The following is a 16,675-nucleotide window of genomic DNA, read 5'->3' on the forward strand; positions in this document are numbered from 1 at the left end:
AAAAGAGGCAGCAGAAGCATTCCTGGATGAAAAAAGAGTTCCAAAGCTTCAATATCAGGTATGTAATGCTTTATCCAGCTGGACTGCGCCTCTTTGTCAACAGAAAAGCGAAGATCTTTGATACGGGTACAGGTGGTGGAAAAGTTTCTAACCACTTTGTGTCATGATAGAGGGGCTGAGACCTAGCACGCAGCCTAAATGGCAGTGAGGGTGCTTCTGTTTTCAGAAAATTTCTAGACTGCTTATCAACATTAAGCAATTTACAGTAAAATATTCATTTAAAATTAAAAAAAAAATAAAAATGTAAATCATAACAAACAGCAAGAGAAAAAAAACATAAAACAAAATAAACGCACCTTACTAATTAAAATAGTACAATAAAAAGTCACTTTGATTCTCATGCTTCTAGGCAGTAATAAGCAGCAAGCAATCCCTGAGTAAATCTATTGGATAAATAAAGCTTGACCCATGTGCCGCAAATGCGCAGTAGAGAGCAGCTCTACCGCTCATGCGCGGGGCGAGCACGTCGGTCAGAACTTGCCTGTAACAAAAATGGTGCTGGGAGGAGCAGTAGCGGCGGCGCGAGGAAGGGAGGGACCTCCCCCGGAGATCTTCCGTCTGCGCCATCAGAAGGGGTTGTGAATGAGCTGAGAGGGGAGGGGGAGGGGGTTGAGAGAGGAGGAGAGTGAGGTGAGGGGGGAAGGTGAGAGGGAGAATAGGGGGGGGAGAGGGGAGAATGAGGGGGGAGGAAATGGACTGAATTTTTTTTAAATGTAGCCCATTGTTACGGGCTTAACGGCTAGTAGAATCAGAAGTTAAAAGCCAGCTGGAAAAGGTGTGCCTTGATCATCTTCCTCAATGAGAAGCTTGATCGAGTGGCTTACAATGACTTCAGATTATTTGTTGGTTTTTATACTTCAGGAGTCTGAGAACTACTGCCAGTCCCTAGGAAGTGAGGTACTTTGCTTTTCCATTTTGGTGGTGTGTGTTTTTTGGGGTTTGTTTTTTTTTTTTTGTCGTCATCCAGCATATGATGTGTGCTGCCTGGCAATACTTTTGCTTCTTGTTTTTTCAGTTTGTCTTCTGCAATTTCTCTGAACAGTCTCTGATTCAGGTTTGATTGGCTGACACTTTTAGATACTAATTCTCATAATCTGACCTGCAATTTACCCCAAGAATTCTCTCCTCTTAGATTTTTCACTATAGTTTATCCACTTTGTTTTTGTGAGTCTTGCATGGAAATGTTCAGCCCCCACTGGACTCAATTGTGGCCATCTCGACGTTTATCATAGAATTATCATCCCTTATACCCGTGTCCTGTGGTTTCAACATGTATGTGTCCTGAGTGGAATCTGAGATCCGTTAATTTCCACGGTGTGGACTTTACTGGTTATTCTGGACTAATTGGTGATTCCATTACCACACTTTGCGCCTTTCCATGCACACCGGTTCTTTTCATTTTTATTTTAACTTTTTGTTTTATCCTTATGGTAGCTGGCACTTGATACATGTTTTCAGATTTTTGGGGTTTAGGTTTTGGTGTAAATGTGGGGAGAGGGACTAGGAGTTGGGTTGGGATGGGAAATGATCAGTAGAACTCAACTTGACCCTCAGGTATCAACCGCTGTCCCATCTGAGGGGTTTTGAGTTGCTGAATATGGTTTGGAGTGTTAACTGGGAATGCTTGGAGGAACTCAGATTTAGATGGGACAGAAATATTGTTAGTGGCATTGGGAAGTTGTGGGTGTTAAGGTTGGGGGTTAGGCTACTCACTGTTATATTTATGTATAAGGTATCTTTTCATCATTCTTGGGGAGATTGTCCAAATTTTTGGCAAAACCCTATTTCTAGTATTTGAATGGTATTCTTTTTGTACTGCTTGACTATTGTATCATGTACTAAACAGAGGACCCTGGAGGTTAGGTGTGTCTCTTAAAATGTTAGAGGGATTTTGCCCCCATTAAAAGGCGAATTCTTCAGTTTGCTCGTAGACTTAAAGTACACATTTTGATGTTAAGAGATGCATCTTACCAGCCAGGAGCATAAAATCCTACAGTGTAGATGTGTTGGGCAGGTCTTCTGCTCCTATACTTCTAGTAGAGGGGTCTGTATCCTTATTGATAAAAACTTGTATCTTATCGTTCATCATTATTTGACTGATCCTGCTGGGCAGTATGTTATACTTGATTGGGTTTTTTCAGTCCATTTCACACTGGCAAACATCTATGGTCTAAACTCAGAGCAACTGGCCTTTTATAAGGTCTTTATAGACAAACTAGCTCTCTTTGGTTTTGAATGTCTGTGCAGTGGGGGTAACTGGTCTGTGTTCTCTGATCCATCTGTGAATAGAACCCTAGCACCTAGGTCTCGAAGGTATTTGTATTACGACCAACTGGTAGATAATCGTGCATGTGACACAGTGCAAAAGACTGGAAGGCCCCCATCTTGCTGCTGGACTGCTACCTGCATCTTCATATTTGTTGAATTCCTAGTTAATTTAGGTTGCTATGAGAGAGGATGTGTAAATCAGAGTCCTTTAAATTTGTGAGGTATTTAATGTTAATTTGGCAATGACCTGCAGGGGAACAATTTAATCTTAGATTGTGAGCCCTTTGGGGAGAGGGAAATACTCGCAGTACCTGCTTGTAATCCACTTTTCAAGCATTTCAAAGCAGAATATAACTCAATCAAACTGATAAGGGCTAGGACCCTTGTTCTAGATAAACTGCTTGATTTTTGATGTGGAGAGGACTCTTCTCCTCTTATAGCAGTGGTTCTCAACCTTTTTCCCATCGTGACACACCTGACAGGCCATGATCGCATGTGTGACACACTGCTTATTACAATTCACGGCGGAAATAAAAAGTAAAGGTCCGGTAATTATTTTTATGTTTAAAATGGCACAAGGAAAAGATACTTATTCTGTCTGAACAGAAATTGCATAAATAGTAAACATCCCACACCAAAACAGCACCAATTTCCAGCACTTAAACAGTATCCACCTTACCTAAGAAAAGGCAACACTGAAAATATTACACCAGGCCTTAAGACACCAATACTCCTCCTATTAGGAAAACGGACCAAGACAGGCTGCTATAGAGCCCTACACAGAAACTACACGCCAGCAGAAAACCTCACCTAAATCACATGTGCGACCCTCACCTAACAAGGAATAAAGAGACCAAAACACATAACTAGCATGCATGCAGAAAACACATAACTAGCATGCATGCAGAAAAAACTGAATTGGAAACTACAACAAGCCAGAGTCTCTGTGTGCAGTGTAATAAAGGAAAAAAGAAACATCACCCATCCTTATAAAACAAATCAAGAAATATAAAATCAGTAGCAGTAAAACTGTACTAACAAAAAGAACAGATTATTTCAAAACAGCTGATGAGTGGAATATCCAATAATTAAAAACGCATATAAAAAATTTCTAGATACCAATAAAATATTTCAAAATAGCAGACACAAAGACCCAGTAATGAAAAATAAGAATACAAAATGTTTTTGCTCTGCATACCTGGAAATGTTTGATATCCAGGTGTCCTGAGATTGTTTTGAATTAGCAGGAGGAGGGGTGGTTTGCTTGGAACTTTCTCCTCTCTGTCACATACCAGCGCTCTCTCTCACACTGGCTCTCAATGACACACCTATACACACATGCTCTCAGTCACTCACATATGCACATGCTTTTTCTCTCACTTGTATAGGCTGTTAATTACACATTTACACACATGCTGTCTTTCTTTTCACGCTTACACACAGTCTTTCAATCACACACATATATGCTGTCTTTTTCTCTCACACACACTCTCATTCACATGCTTACAAACATGCTCTTTCTCTTTTACACACAGGCTCTCAATCACATACTCACATGCTCCCTCACCTAAACCAGCTCTCAATCACACACAGACACACATGCTCTCTCTCTTACTTATACACACAGGCTCTTAATCATACATACACATGATCTCTCACACACATAGGATCTCAATCATACACACAATACTCTTTCACACAAACAGGTTTTCAATCACAAACTTACACATACAGGTTCCCAATGGTAAACTTACATTCATGCTCTCTCTCTCTCTCACAGGCAGGCTCTCAATCACAGACATATACTCTCTTTCACATATACAGGCTGTCACTCGCACACACAAACACACAGGATCCCAAACACACATGCTTGCTTGCTCATTCACTCTCTCTCCCTCTCCCCCTCCCCGGAACTAGCAGCAGCAGCCTCTTCCCAACCCTAATCGCCTTCTCTTTCAGCCCTCGCGGAGGAGGAGACCCATCGGGGGTTGACGCTCTTCTTCATTTTCCTCCGAGCCATGCTGCTCATTCCTCCGGCCGCGTCTCTCTTCTATTCTTCAGGCCGACGCTGAGCACACTATCAAGGCCTCTTCTTCCCGTGCACGCACCCGCTGCTCATCACTTCCGCTTCTGGGCCGCTGGGGGGGGGGGGAGGTGAAGAGACCACGCTGGTGCCACTGACTCCAGCTGTTCTGTCGCATTCCGCCCGGGGAGCAGCGGGGGACCGGGAAGTGTGGCGACACACCTGCGTGTTCTTGGCGACACACTGGTGTGTCGTGACACACCGGTTGAGAACCACTGTCTTATAGGATAAGAGTTTATAAATCAAAGAATGAGCTTAGGGATGAGAGGGTGGGAAAGTAAAAGCAAACAAGAAATTACCTACCTCCCTAGTCTTTTTTTTTTTTTTTTTTTTAAATCAGGCACACGAATATACTATTGAAATGACTTACCTTTCCTACCTTTCAATCAAGGCACACACACTAGAAGTTAATTTACCCCATAATTTCACCTCTTCCTAAACTCAAGTCCCAGTATTACCCAGCAAGCAATACTTACCAAGCCTCCAGCCAATCCTTCTCTCAGTGCTTCCTCGAGACTTAGATAATAGCGCCCACATGAACTACTTACAGTTGCGTCGGGCATAGACTGCTGCGTCCTCTGTCCGGTATGGAAGGTATTGCAGCTTTATCCTGGGGTATGCTTTAACAATAAATATGGTAGAGAACATCACAGAGTTTGAAACATGTTTGGCATGATTTGGGATCCTCTTGACGTAAAGGTTTAAAAGTATTTGAAATGCTGTACATCCCATTTCTGTATGTACCAGATGGGTTGAGTTAATAGATTGCTGCAGAGGACATATCTCACATCTACTTTTTATTTGAAAATCTCTCCTGAGTTAAGTAATCTGCGGGTAAAGTTGACACCTACATGCACATGTGGGGGTACTGTCAAAGTGCTCGGGAGTTCTGGACTCAGGTAACACAGGGGATTGCAGACATGCAAAATCTTTCTATACATGTTATGCCACTTTTAGGACTTTTGGGTAGATTAATACCAATTTTCTTGCCTTATTAGCGTGAGGCAGTCATTTACATGTATTCTTTAGGCATAATAGGTATGTTTCAGCAGGGCCAGTTAGCCCTGCAATGCAAAAAACAAGGTTTAATTAGGAACTGTCTGAATGTAAGTAATGTTGGTTTTCTTTTTATCTATTTTGTTTGTTTTTATGTTCATGTTTTTGTTTTGTATCTCACCTCTAACTTCTGAGTGCGGGTTAGAAATTTTCGGTAAACAAAATGGGAGGGCTCATTAATTTCCTAAAGCTCAGACAGTGAATCCAGTTTCTCTTTTTTGGAAATTAATCCTGGCATAAATTATTGGCATGCCCAAGTACGCAACATAGCGGATATTGAGAAATTATCCTTTGAAGGGAGAATGCTTCAAATACGATCAGGTGTGGGTGCTTTATCATACATTTTTTGGGTCTGCCTGAATTCTGCCTGTTTACACCAGATGTATGTTTGATGTATTTAGCTCCTTTACTGTTTTAATCTTGTTACTTTGTTTTGCTGTTCTCTATATATACAGTTTTGTTACTTTGCATGTTGAAAAAATGTACATAAATAGTTTAAAAAAAACCCCAACATACATACCTTAGACATACAGAAAACATTAACAACGGATGTGTCCTACCAGGGATGGGAGCTTGTGTCAACTCAATCTATACCCAAGCACTTTGGATATAGTAAGAATAGATTTCACACAACGTCTTAAAATTGAGGATTATCCACAGTAGTCTAAGAGTATTTGATCCTTAGCTAAAGGACAAAACTTTTTGGATTTGAATGAACAATCAACTAGCTATGTTCTATATCAACAAATGAGGGCCAGGATCCTTCCTGTTTTGCAAAGAAGCCCTAGACATATGGAAATTGGCAATCAAAAGGAAGATTCATATTTCTATCTCTTGGGAAAGGGCAATACCCTTTCAACTAGCTATGTTCTGTATAAACAAACAAGGAACAGGATCCTTCCTGTTTTGCAAAGAAGCCCTAGACACATGGAAATTGGCAACCAAAAGGAAAATTCATATTTCTATCTCTTGGGAAAGGGCAATACCCTAACCAACAGTCTTGATGCTTCAGCTGCACGAGTGGTTAACTGACAGCAATGCAAACTTCGGAGAGCACAGATTGTGGACCTTGTTTCCTTGCCATTCAGTCACAAACTACTATATTATTGATCCCAGAGACAAACTAAGAATGTATTCTTCATTCCATGGGGCTTTCCTACCAATTCCATTAACAGCAAAGACCATTCTAAAATTGAGACAGGAAAGGGGTACAGTGATTCTAGTAGCTCTGGCTACATAAACCAGTCAGATTACTGAATACCAAGTCTCCTGACCCAGTTTGGATTAGTCCTACATCCCAGTCTCTGATCGCTAGCATTGAGAGCCTGGATGTTGAAAATGAACTAAATGAAGCACTTCACCTACCCTAAGATGTGAAGGAAATACTGCTGGCAGCAGGGAAACAAACTACTAGAAAATTATGCAAGTATAATGTCATAGGCGAAAGACAAACGCCTTCACCTGCTCTATCCCAGCTTTATCTAATGCACCTACTAAACTCTGGCTTAAAGTCAAACTTAGTAAGAGCTATTAGAGCGCATAATCGCCATGCAAGAGTCTTACCAGTTTCTCACCCACCAGTAATATGCAGGTTTGGTAAAGGTCTTTATAATGTAAAACCTCCTCCTAGAAAAATACTTCCACCACAATGGGAACTAAATAGTGCTTCATCAATTTAATGAAAGAGCCATATGAACCTATGGTAACAGCAGAGTTGAAATTTGTCACACAGAAGACTTCCTGATAGCTACAACTTCAGCACGAAGAGAACTGAGCTGCAGGCTCCAATTACATATTCTCCATACACACAGATATTTAAATTAAAGTAGTGCTCAGAATTCCTCCAAACTTTTCTACCAAAAATTCCATCTAAACCAAACCATAATGTTGCCTACATTGTTTCCAAAGCCACATCTGACGCCAGCAGAGCAAGCTTTGCATGTAAAGCACTATTATTCTACCTCGGAATAATTAAACCATATTGAATAATAACAGAACTATCTCTCATACTGTTATAGAAAAGAACATTGTTAAAATGCAAACCTTGTCTAGACGGTACTCCTGGGAGAATTCTGCGCACAAAAATTTTAAATTCTTCATATTGTATATTGGTCAAAATAATGTAAAATGTAATGCAAAAAAGTTATTACTCAAAGATGCAGAGTTTTTTAAATATTTTGAGCAGAATTCCCTAAAAGTATACTGAGTGACCTTCCTCCTCTGGCCAGACCTCTTTCATTCTGCCCTTACAGGCTCCAACTCCTTTGCTCTCCCGTTCCCCTCTACAATCAACCCCTTCCACTCTAAACTCTAAGAAGAGAGCTGGGGGGGTAGAGAATCTATCTCTCATACAGCCCCTACATAGGCTCCCTCTCTCTCTTTTGCACATACACTCCCCCTCTGTCCCTCACGCACGCCCGCCCAATCCCTCACGTAGGCTCCCCCTCTCTCTGGCGCACACACTCTCCTTCAGCGCACAGTACCACATTTCTCTCTCACACGGTGGTTTTGCCTTTCTTGCTTCTCCTGTCGTCTTTGGCCGTGAGCGGGATGGGCTCCGCTTGTGGCCTGGTGGTCTCGCTTTTCTTCTGCCGCGAGCGAGATGGGATCCGCTCACAGCTCTGCAGCCTTCCTGTTCTAATGCAAGCGGATTGGGCTCCGTTTGCATCTCACAGGCCTTTCTACAAATTCTGCACAGAAAATATAAATTCTGTGCTCCGCAGTAGCAGAGAATTCCCCCAGGAATAAGATGGCTAACTCTATGTATATTCCATTGTTATACAGAATTGAATTGTGAAATCCTACAGTTGCTAAAGGCCCATCAATTGAGAGCAGTAATTATGTTGGCTCCTCATAAGATCTCAGTATAAGTTAAGGTGCTAGTTTTAGCCTTTAAAATACTGAAGGGGAAGGGTCCACCATGTTTAAGATGGAAAACCTTAAGTAGGCTACAGAGATCTCAACAACAATGTCAATGTTAGCTCCTATCAGTTAAGGCTTTTCATCATGTTAGGCTTTAGAAAAGGGCCTTCTCTATGGTAATCCCCAAGATGTGGAATAAGTTACCCCTGGTGATCAGGGAGGAAAACAATTCATTGAAATTTAGAAATTCAAGACCTGGCTTGTGCTTAATGATGGGAATTGAGAGTCTCTGTAATAGGGTTTTTGAGCCACATTTTATTAAATGTATGTGTGTTGAAGAGATTGGTTTTATTTTATTGTTAGATGATTTATCTAAACCAGTGAGAGTGCTTATAAATTTGTATTAAATAAGATATCTACAGAGCAGTGACATGGTTAATGATCCACACTTTCACTCAGTACTATCTTTTAGAACAGGAGTCCAATGAATGGATGGTACATTTGACCAGTCAGTACGCAGAAGCATTTTTAAGTAAATACCTAACTTCCTGCAGAATAAGAATGGGGGAAAAACCCACCACAAACCTATATGCAACCCTCAGCTGGTGAATCCCATCTTGTGTGTCTGTTATGCTTGCCACGTAGAAAATGGAGTTGCTTATTCTCCGTGGACATTAGAACAAATGGCCACACAATCCCTCCCTCCTCAGAGAGCATCACCCATTTTGTGTGGCTGGCTGTTCTGTTCTCCACAGAGAACACCTGTTATAGGTAAGCAACTCTGCTATCCAGAGGCAACCAAAATGGTGCAGGATCTACACCAGAAGACTTAAGTGGAGACTTGAACTAAATATGTAAAACATGGAGGTAATTTTTATTTAAAATGTTTTCATATTCTACTTATAGTGACAGTCATGCTAGGTGGATTACAATAAAACACAAAATACAGTAGTAAGCTACAAAATTAAATACTGTTAAACTATAGGTTATACAAAAAGAAAATTATCTTATGTAAGGTTATGTGGAAAAGCTTCCTGCAAAAGGAATGTCTTGAGCTGTTTCCTAAACATTTGTATATATTGTAAAGATTGTAATTAATTTAATAAAGCGCTTCATAATTGGTCAAATAATTGAAAGAACACGACTACATGTTTCTTGCAGGCGAGCCAATTTATGGTAAACTTTTAAATGTCTGAAAAGTAATAAAGGCAACAGAGTCAAACCTTTTCCAGTGGAAAGGAAACTGTAGAACTGGGTCTTGACATGAAACTCGAACAGCATCGGGGAAATATTTTTTTCTCAAGACAGGGTGGTGGTGGATGCCTGGAATGCGCAGGAGATGAAGACAAAAAAAAAAAGTGACTGAATTCAAGAGGGCATGGGATAAATGGAGGATCCCTAGTGGCAAGAAGATCAAAATGAAGCCCTGGGCTAACATGTAGTAACTTTGCTGTTTTTTTGTTTGTAGTGTGTTTCTATGTATTTTAATTGTTTCTGTGAGCCGCCTTGAAACTAGCGGAATGAATATGGGTAACCTGCATGGAGTGGCAGTTACAACCCTAAACAACCTTGCTGGGCAGACTGGATGGACCATTTGATCTTTATCTGCCATTAACTATGTTACTGTATGCATGAAATTGTTTCCAGAGTGTTGTGGGTTGTGTGTTACATGATTTCATTTAGTGGATATTAAAGGATTCTCTTCACATCTTAATCTGAATTTCCACAACCTTAACGAGGGCTAAGTTAAACTGGAGCGTTACGTGGCATCCTCTCTCACAGAAATCTCTAGCTGTTGCTTATAGAGTCTGTATGGTGTAATATGTGATGCGTTTCTTTAAGGACTGCTCAAGCTTTTCAGTGGTTTCTGAAAGAAATGAAGGACCCAGGTTTCTGTCTACATCTCAGGAAGCTAGGGGGGTCAGTGAAGCATGAAATCTCTTGTCCTCTTCTGGGAGTTACTGAGAATTGAATCTGCTTCAGCAGTCTGTGCAGGCAGTGCTTGCGCTCACAAAGCTGCGCAATTAGTTTCTGAGAAACTGCTGGCTTAGGTGCTTCATTTAAGTTGATGGAGCCCAGGAGCAGTGTCAGCTTGTAGAAGCGAGGTCCTTGGAAATAAACAATTTTATGAGTTGCAAGTTCCAAGTGACCCATAACTATTAGTGTTGCCAGACATGTGGCTCTGTCTTTGTGGGTTTCTCTCTAAGCTTTCTCTTCGAAGGCAGTTTAGAGTTTGAAGCTATAAAGTAATAACTATAGTTTTATATGTCTAATATTTCTCTCAGGCTGATTATTTTACCAGTGTGGCTACGATTGTGTATTTTCGTAAAGAAAACTGCTTGTACCAAGCTTGTCCCTCTCAGGATTGCAACAAGAAAGTCATTGACCAGCAAAATGGGCTGTACCGCTGTGAGAAGTGCAACAGCGAGTTCCCAAACTTCAAATATCGTCTGATCTTGTCGGTGAGTACCCAGACTATCATCAAATACTGTGGAACATTCTGCACTTCACATTCAAACGGATGAAATAGCACCTGCAATGGTATTAGTCTGCAAAAAATGCAAGCACCACAAAGTAAAACTGAGCAACTGGCAGTAGTGAAAGGGGCAAATCCAAAAGCCCAGAAGTGAAGATCAACAAGCAGAATAGAGGGGAAAGCCTTAGCTTAATTTGATGCAAATGTATCACATCTGTCTTGTTTCTGCATATTTAAGGGGAATACCATTGTGCCTGCATTTCTGATCCAGCACCCAAACTAAGTGCACTTCTTTTTGAATGACATTGTTGGCTGGAGCAGCACGAAAGATATTTTAGGTGCATGTGGAATTATCGCTTCTCAGCCTTTTGGCGAACATTGTATAGATTTTTGAGGTATTTATTGCTGTTATGCAGCAAAGAGGCAAATGGTGGGTGGTTTAATTACTAATTGTATTAGTATATTGTACCATAGCTGAATCCATGCCCTTGTGAGAACAGGGAGTAGGAATTAGTTGATGTACAGTATTTTTATGAGCTATATTTAATATTTTGAATGCATTTGCTTATTTAATGTTATGATCTTGTATTTTATTAATCTAAGTTGCTTTGAGTGTTCCCTTTGGGTTCAATAAGATGGGATGAAAGTCCAAATAAAATAGAAAACATTCATTTCTGGTGAAATGTATTCATACTGCAACAGGCTATTTAAAAATCGCAATACAGAGTGGCCCGACGGACCTTATCTCAGCATAGGACTCAGGGAGGGCTGGGAGTCCCAGACTTACAAGCTTATTACGTGGCCGCCCATCTGAAAGCGGTACTTGATATACATAAAATTGTTCACCCCAAACAATGGGTTTAGGCCGGACAAGCAATGATAGGTGCCATACCCCTGGCGGCTTTGCCCTGGCAACCCAGACACACCTGGACTCCAGTCTCTTGTATACCATGGTCTCTAGAAAATACATTAGAAGTATGGGACAGATATAGAGGGAAGGTAGTGGGGACCTACCCTTATTACTATCAATCGCATATAGCTCATAATAAACACTTCGAGGTGGGACACCAATCCCGAATCTTTCAGGTTTGGCACCGGAACGGTATTTCCACTTTGGGCCATTTGTTGCATGGAGGGGAAATTATGACCTTGGTCCAATTCATGGACACTTATCGTCTACAGGCTGATAGTTTTTTGTCCTATGCTCAAATTAGACACTTTCTTGTAGGTCTACGACTTAAACAACATATGAGGCCTACAAGGTCATTGTTTGAGAATATGTGTCTTAATGCTGATAAGATGCCCAAAGTGGTTTCTAAATTATACTCGCTACTCATGTCTGAAGAGGGTCCCCTACCACCTCATCTGCTCAGGTGGGAAACAGATTTGGGTATAACCATGTCCACCCGGTTACGAAACCAGTTATTCCAGGTAGCGAGTAAATGCTCTATGTCTGCACGCCTTCAAGAACATAGCTATAAGATGCTGTATCGTTGGCACCTAGATCCAGTAAAGCTTCTTACTATATACCCTTCTGTGCCACCCACATGCTGGAGACAGTGTGGGGCGGAGGTTTCTTACCTCCATATTTGGTGGGAGTGCAGGACGATCACCTCTCTCTGGCAGGGTGTGAGCAAGTGGCTGTCCCAACTGTTCGATAAATCAGTCACTCTAACGCCTCTGATCGCTCTATTAAACGCACCCATTGATTCTCTAACTGTAGCACAACAAAAGCTGAGTGTACATGTGCTGACCGCCACCCGTATCACTATTGCACAATATTGGAAATCAAGTAGGGTACCTACAGTTGCTGAGATCCATGCGAAATTACAAAAGCACAAAAGGTTGGATTATTTAACTGCCATACAATCTGATCGGATAGCTCTGCACTTCAAGGTCTGGAAGTCCCTCCAACCACCCGCGCCTGTTTAGTGCGGGGAAGCTGCCCATATCCCGGTTTTGATTTCTCACCTTTTCGGGGGGACACCTCGAAGGGGATGGGAGGCACTCCATTTCAGGCAAAAGTGTATAGCTGATCTATAGGACATTATCTGCTAGAAATGATTGCTACGAGGGGTTATATCTGTTGTGTTCCCTCTTATACGCGGCCTTGAGTGACATTGTGGTTACCTAATTGAGCGAGATGTTGGACATATTGCTTGGTCACAAACCCTGGGGAATGCTGGCTGGCAATTAGTAACACCGGAACTATTACCGACTTCACGCAAACTCTGTGCTGTCTGCAGGGGAAGGGGGGGGGGGGGGGACTGTACCAGGGATAAGCATTGAGATCTATATGAACATGGGTATGTTTAATGTGTGCTAGCAGGATATGGAATGTTTTCCTGATCTCTATGCCTAAGGGTTGAGTAACATTGTTTGCATTGACTTGTTGTTTGCATTGTTCTGTTAATACCATTTGTTGTGAACAGAAAATTAATAAACTTTAAATTGAAAAAAAAAAATAAATTGCAATACATTCTGAAAATGCAGCTCAAATTCTAGTCTCTGGTGTAAGTGCTGCTCAGGTGCACTATGTGCATTCAGCTCCTATCCATAGGGCAGTGCTGGAAATCTGTTATTGTTCAGAGCTGTATTGTTGCCATAGGAGGCACAATTGTTCTAGGAATTGCCTGTAAATGTTATCTAGTTCTCAGACTCGGCCCCATCTGCTTTGCCCAATTGTCTTTCCTGTTTTCATAGCACAGAACCCACTTCATCTCCAACATTACTATCACTTCTCTACAGTTGAGGATCTCTGATTAGATCTATGGTGCAACTGTATCTTTAACACTGTATGCAGTTCTGGGCACCCATATCAAAAAAGAGATAGAGAAGGGCAACAAAAATGATAAACGGGTGGAATGTCTCCCCTGTGATGAGAGATTATTCCAACTTGGAAAAGAGATTAATTAGAGGGGATAACACACAGGTTTATATCAAATCATGAGTGGGGAATAGAACAGGTAAATAAGGAAAAGTAATTTACTCTTTCAAATAGTATGAAGGCTAGCAAACACTTTAGCAAGATTTGTGGCCAGAGGATGTGGTTAAGGCAAATAGCATAGCTGGTTTTAAAAAAAGGTTTGGACAAGTTTTCTGGAGGATTAATTTATCAACCAAGGAGACATGGGAATCACCACCTCTTCATTCTGGGAAGGAGCAATGGGAAATGGATCTTCCCATTAAGATTTGCTGGGTTCTTCCGAATGACCTGGACTGAATGCTGCCTGAGACAGGATGCTGGGTTTGATGGACCTTTGGTCTGAACCAACATGGCATTTGTTCTTATCTGCTTGAAGTCTATTAATTAATTCCTTTTCATCCAGTCAGACCTGTCCATTACCAACAGGTTATGCATGCTAACCAGCAGATGGCGACAGATCAAAATCTTTATATCAGCCTGCCAGTAATCTCTCTATCTCCAGCAGATTGTGGACATAGATCCCATGTTGTAGGCTATGGTCTGGTAGGCTCAAAATGGAATGGATTGGAGGAAGTCTTCGGATGACAGTTATTCTTCTTCCCTCTGAACAGTGTCCTTGGCCATATTTAGAATATTGCTGCTATTGAGGGGGACAGCCTTTGCTCCCCTCCCCACCCCCCCCTCAGTTGCAGGCGCCAGGACCTGAGGGGCTCTGTGGGATGCTCCATGGAGCCCTGCTGGTGAAGGGTTGGGTCGGCAGGGAGACTGTTTGTTTTTGGGACCATGAGAAGACTGCGGCGCAGCAATGAATGTTGTCTCAGCATGTTGGAAGGGGCCCACACTCTCTCTCTTTGGGTTTCAGCGGGTGCAAGTCAAAGCTGTCTTAGAGTTGCTGGGGCCATGGGTGGATCTGTGGCTGGAATTCCTGTGCAACTTTTTTCCCCGCCAAGCCTCTGGTTTGTCCTGGGACTCCTGCAGCAGTGTTACAACTGCAGGGCTGTGCTGGAACACTTGGCCTCGCTCTGCAATCCTCACCTCCTCATCACCTCCCCCTCAGCAACACAGTGCTTCCATATTGTTTGCTGCATGAGGTAAAGGCAGCGGCAGGGCAGTGTTATGACTCAGAAGGGAGAGCTTCCCATTTTTGGCTGGAACACCCGAGCAGTCATTTGCCAAGGATGCGTGCTACACTGTTTTTAAAAAACAGTGTAGCCTGCTATTTTGTAGGCAGGAACTGCAGCCATGTTTTGGGTTAAAAGGTGAGTGAAAGGCGAGCGGCCTCCCTTGGTCAGGCTTATTGCGAGAGAGCGGCTGTTACTCTGGGCATTAAGTTTCACTAGTGGGCTGTCCCTGTTTTGGGTAGTAGACATCCTTACCCCCCAGTTCACTGGCTCTGGAGTTAAAAGAAAAAATAGAACTGCTTGCAAGGTGTTAATTTTTTCCCTGCGCTATAGCACCAGTGGTCTCGCTAAAAGGGGCATTGGCCACAGGGACCAGATTTCTTTCTGGCAAATTGCTTTTTGGTTTCTCAAGGGCATGCAGGCCCAGAAAATTAGGTGTCATCCCCTGGACAGCAGCAGACTAGAGGCTGAAGAGTTCCTCTACTTCCAAGTTTGTATTTCTTTCTACTAGACTAAACCTCTTTAGAATTGTCAATTTCTCTTCATTCTCTGTCTTTATATGTATGAAAGGGGGGCTCCTTTCTACACAGCAGGAGGCCCTGTTGTGATCGGTGCTGCAGGGTCTGCCAAATTCTTCTTTCATGCAGGGTTCTGAAAGTAATAGATGGCCATGCTGTTCCCAGAATTTCTCAGGAGGGGGAGTAAGGAGCTACAGTGATGGTCTGCAGCTGGATGATTTCTCATAGCACAGCATGTCTAGGAAAGGTGGCTTACTGGTTGGGAGGCCTTGGTTAAGTTTACGAGGGATATAGCGGCAAGAAAGGTGGCTGTTTATCTCAGTTGCTCAGAAGGGGCCCCTATTCAAGACATCCAACAGGTCCTAGAAATTGAGCCATATGGATGCACTCTGGAATATGCCTTTATGGATTTCCCTTTGCTATTCAGGACAAATGAGAAGTGGTTAGGTCTACTTTAGAGCCTTCTCTGCTGAAGAGCAGTGCTTCCAGTATGGAGGGAGTAGGAAAGCCCCTACTCCATTTCTTTCATGGTCCTTGGGTCTTGTTGGGGATAGACCAGTTTCTTCATTGGGCAGATATGGCTTTGGAGCCTTGTCGGTATCTTGATTCCTTAGCTAGGGTTGCAAGTCTGGGATCTGACAGTGCCTGGCTTTAAAACAAAGGTAAGTATCCGGATCTGTGCTGTTGGTTCCTCTGGTCAGCCCTGCTGATGGAGTCCATTGGACTCCTGGCAAAGAATTCCGTTCAAAGTGGAATCATTAGGAAACTGGACAGTATACATTTCGGTTCCCTTCTCTCAGGAATGTACTTTGTTAGGTTCCTGGTGGTTTACTAGGATCTGGATCAGTTCTCTTATGGTCTGGCCCTTGAAAGGGCATATTTGGTGAAGAAAAGGTATTGGCAAGCAGTGATAGTGACACAATTTAGGGCAAGGAAGTTTTCAACTTGTCTGGCTTACATGGCATGTGTGGAGAATTTTCAAAAGTTGGTTCTTTGAGCAGCAGTGTACCGGGATGCACCTGTGTACCAGTAATTTAGGGTTTTCTATAGGAGTGCCTCTCCAAAGTGTTGGTCCTTAAAGGTGCAGGTGGCAGATCTCTCTTGTTTTAGGAACTGGATTCTTCCCATCCGGATGTAGGCAATTCCCCCTACCTCTCCCAAGGGGGTAAAGTACATTCTGCCACTGGTTTGGATTCCAATTCCCCTTTGGGATCTAACAGGCTGATGCAGAATCAGCGTGTAGAAAGCCCACCCAACCACCTCTCCTGGGGACCCTATGTTATATTCAAATGACCTGCCGCACTA

At 42.4% G+C, this 16,675-nt stretch overlaps 1 protein-coding gene across 3 annotated transcripts in view; it reads left to right on the forward strand.

The window, feature by feature from the left end:
* Positions 1-16,675, forward strand: part of RPA1 (replication protein A1) — a 224,725-nt gene that overhangs the window by 191,588 nt on the left and 16,462 nt on the right. For all 3 annotated transcript variants that reach the window (XM_029611180.1, XM_029611179.1, XM_029611181.1), the window contains one exon: positions 10,615-10,791. In XM_029611180.1, the coding sequence (XP_029467040.1) occupies positions 10,615-10,791 (177 nt within the window). The remainder of the gene's footprint in view (positions 1-10,614; positions 10,792-16,675) is intronic.

Source organism: Rhinatrema bivittatum, chromosome 8 (assembly GCF_901001135.1).
Source record: "Rhinatrema bivittatum chromosome 8, aRhiBiv1.1, whole genome shotgun sequence".
In the NCBI taxonomy this organism is placed as follows: Eukaryota; Metazoa; Chordata; class Amphibia; order Gymnophiona; family Rhinatrematidae; genus Rhinatrema; species Rhinatrema bivittatum.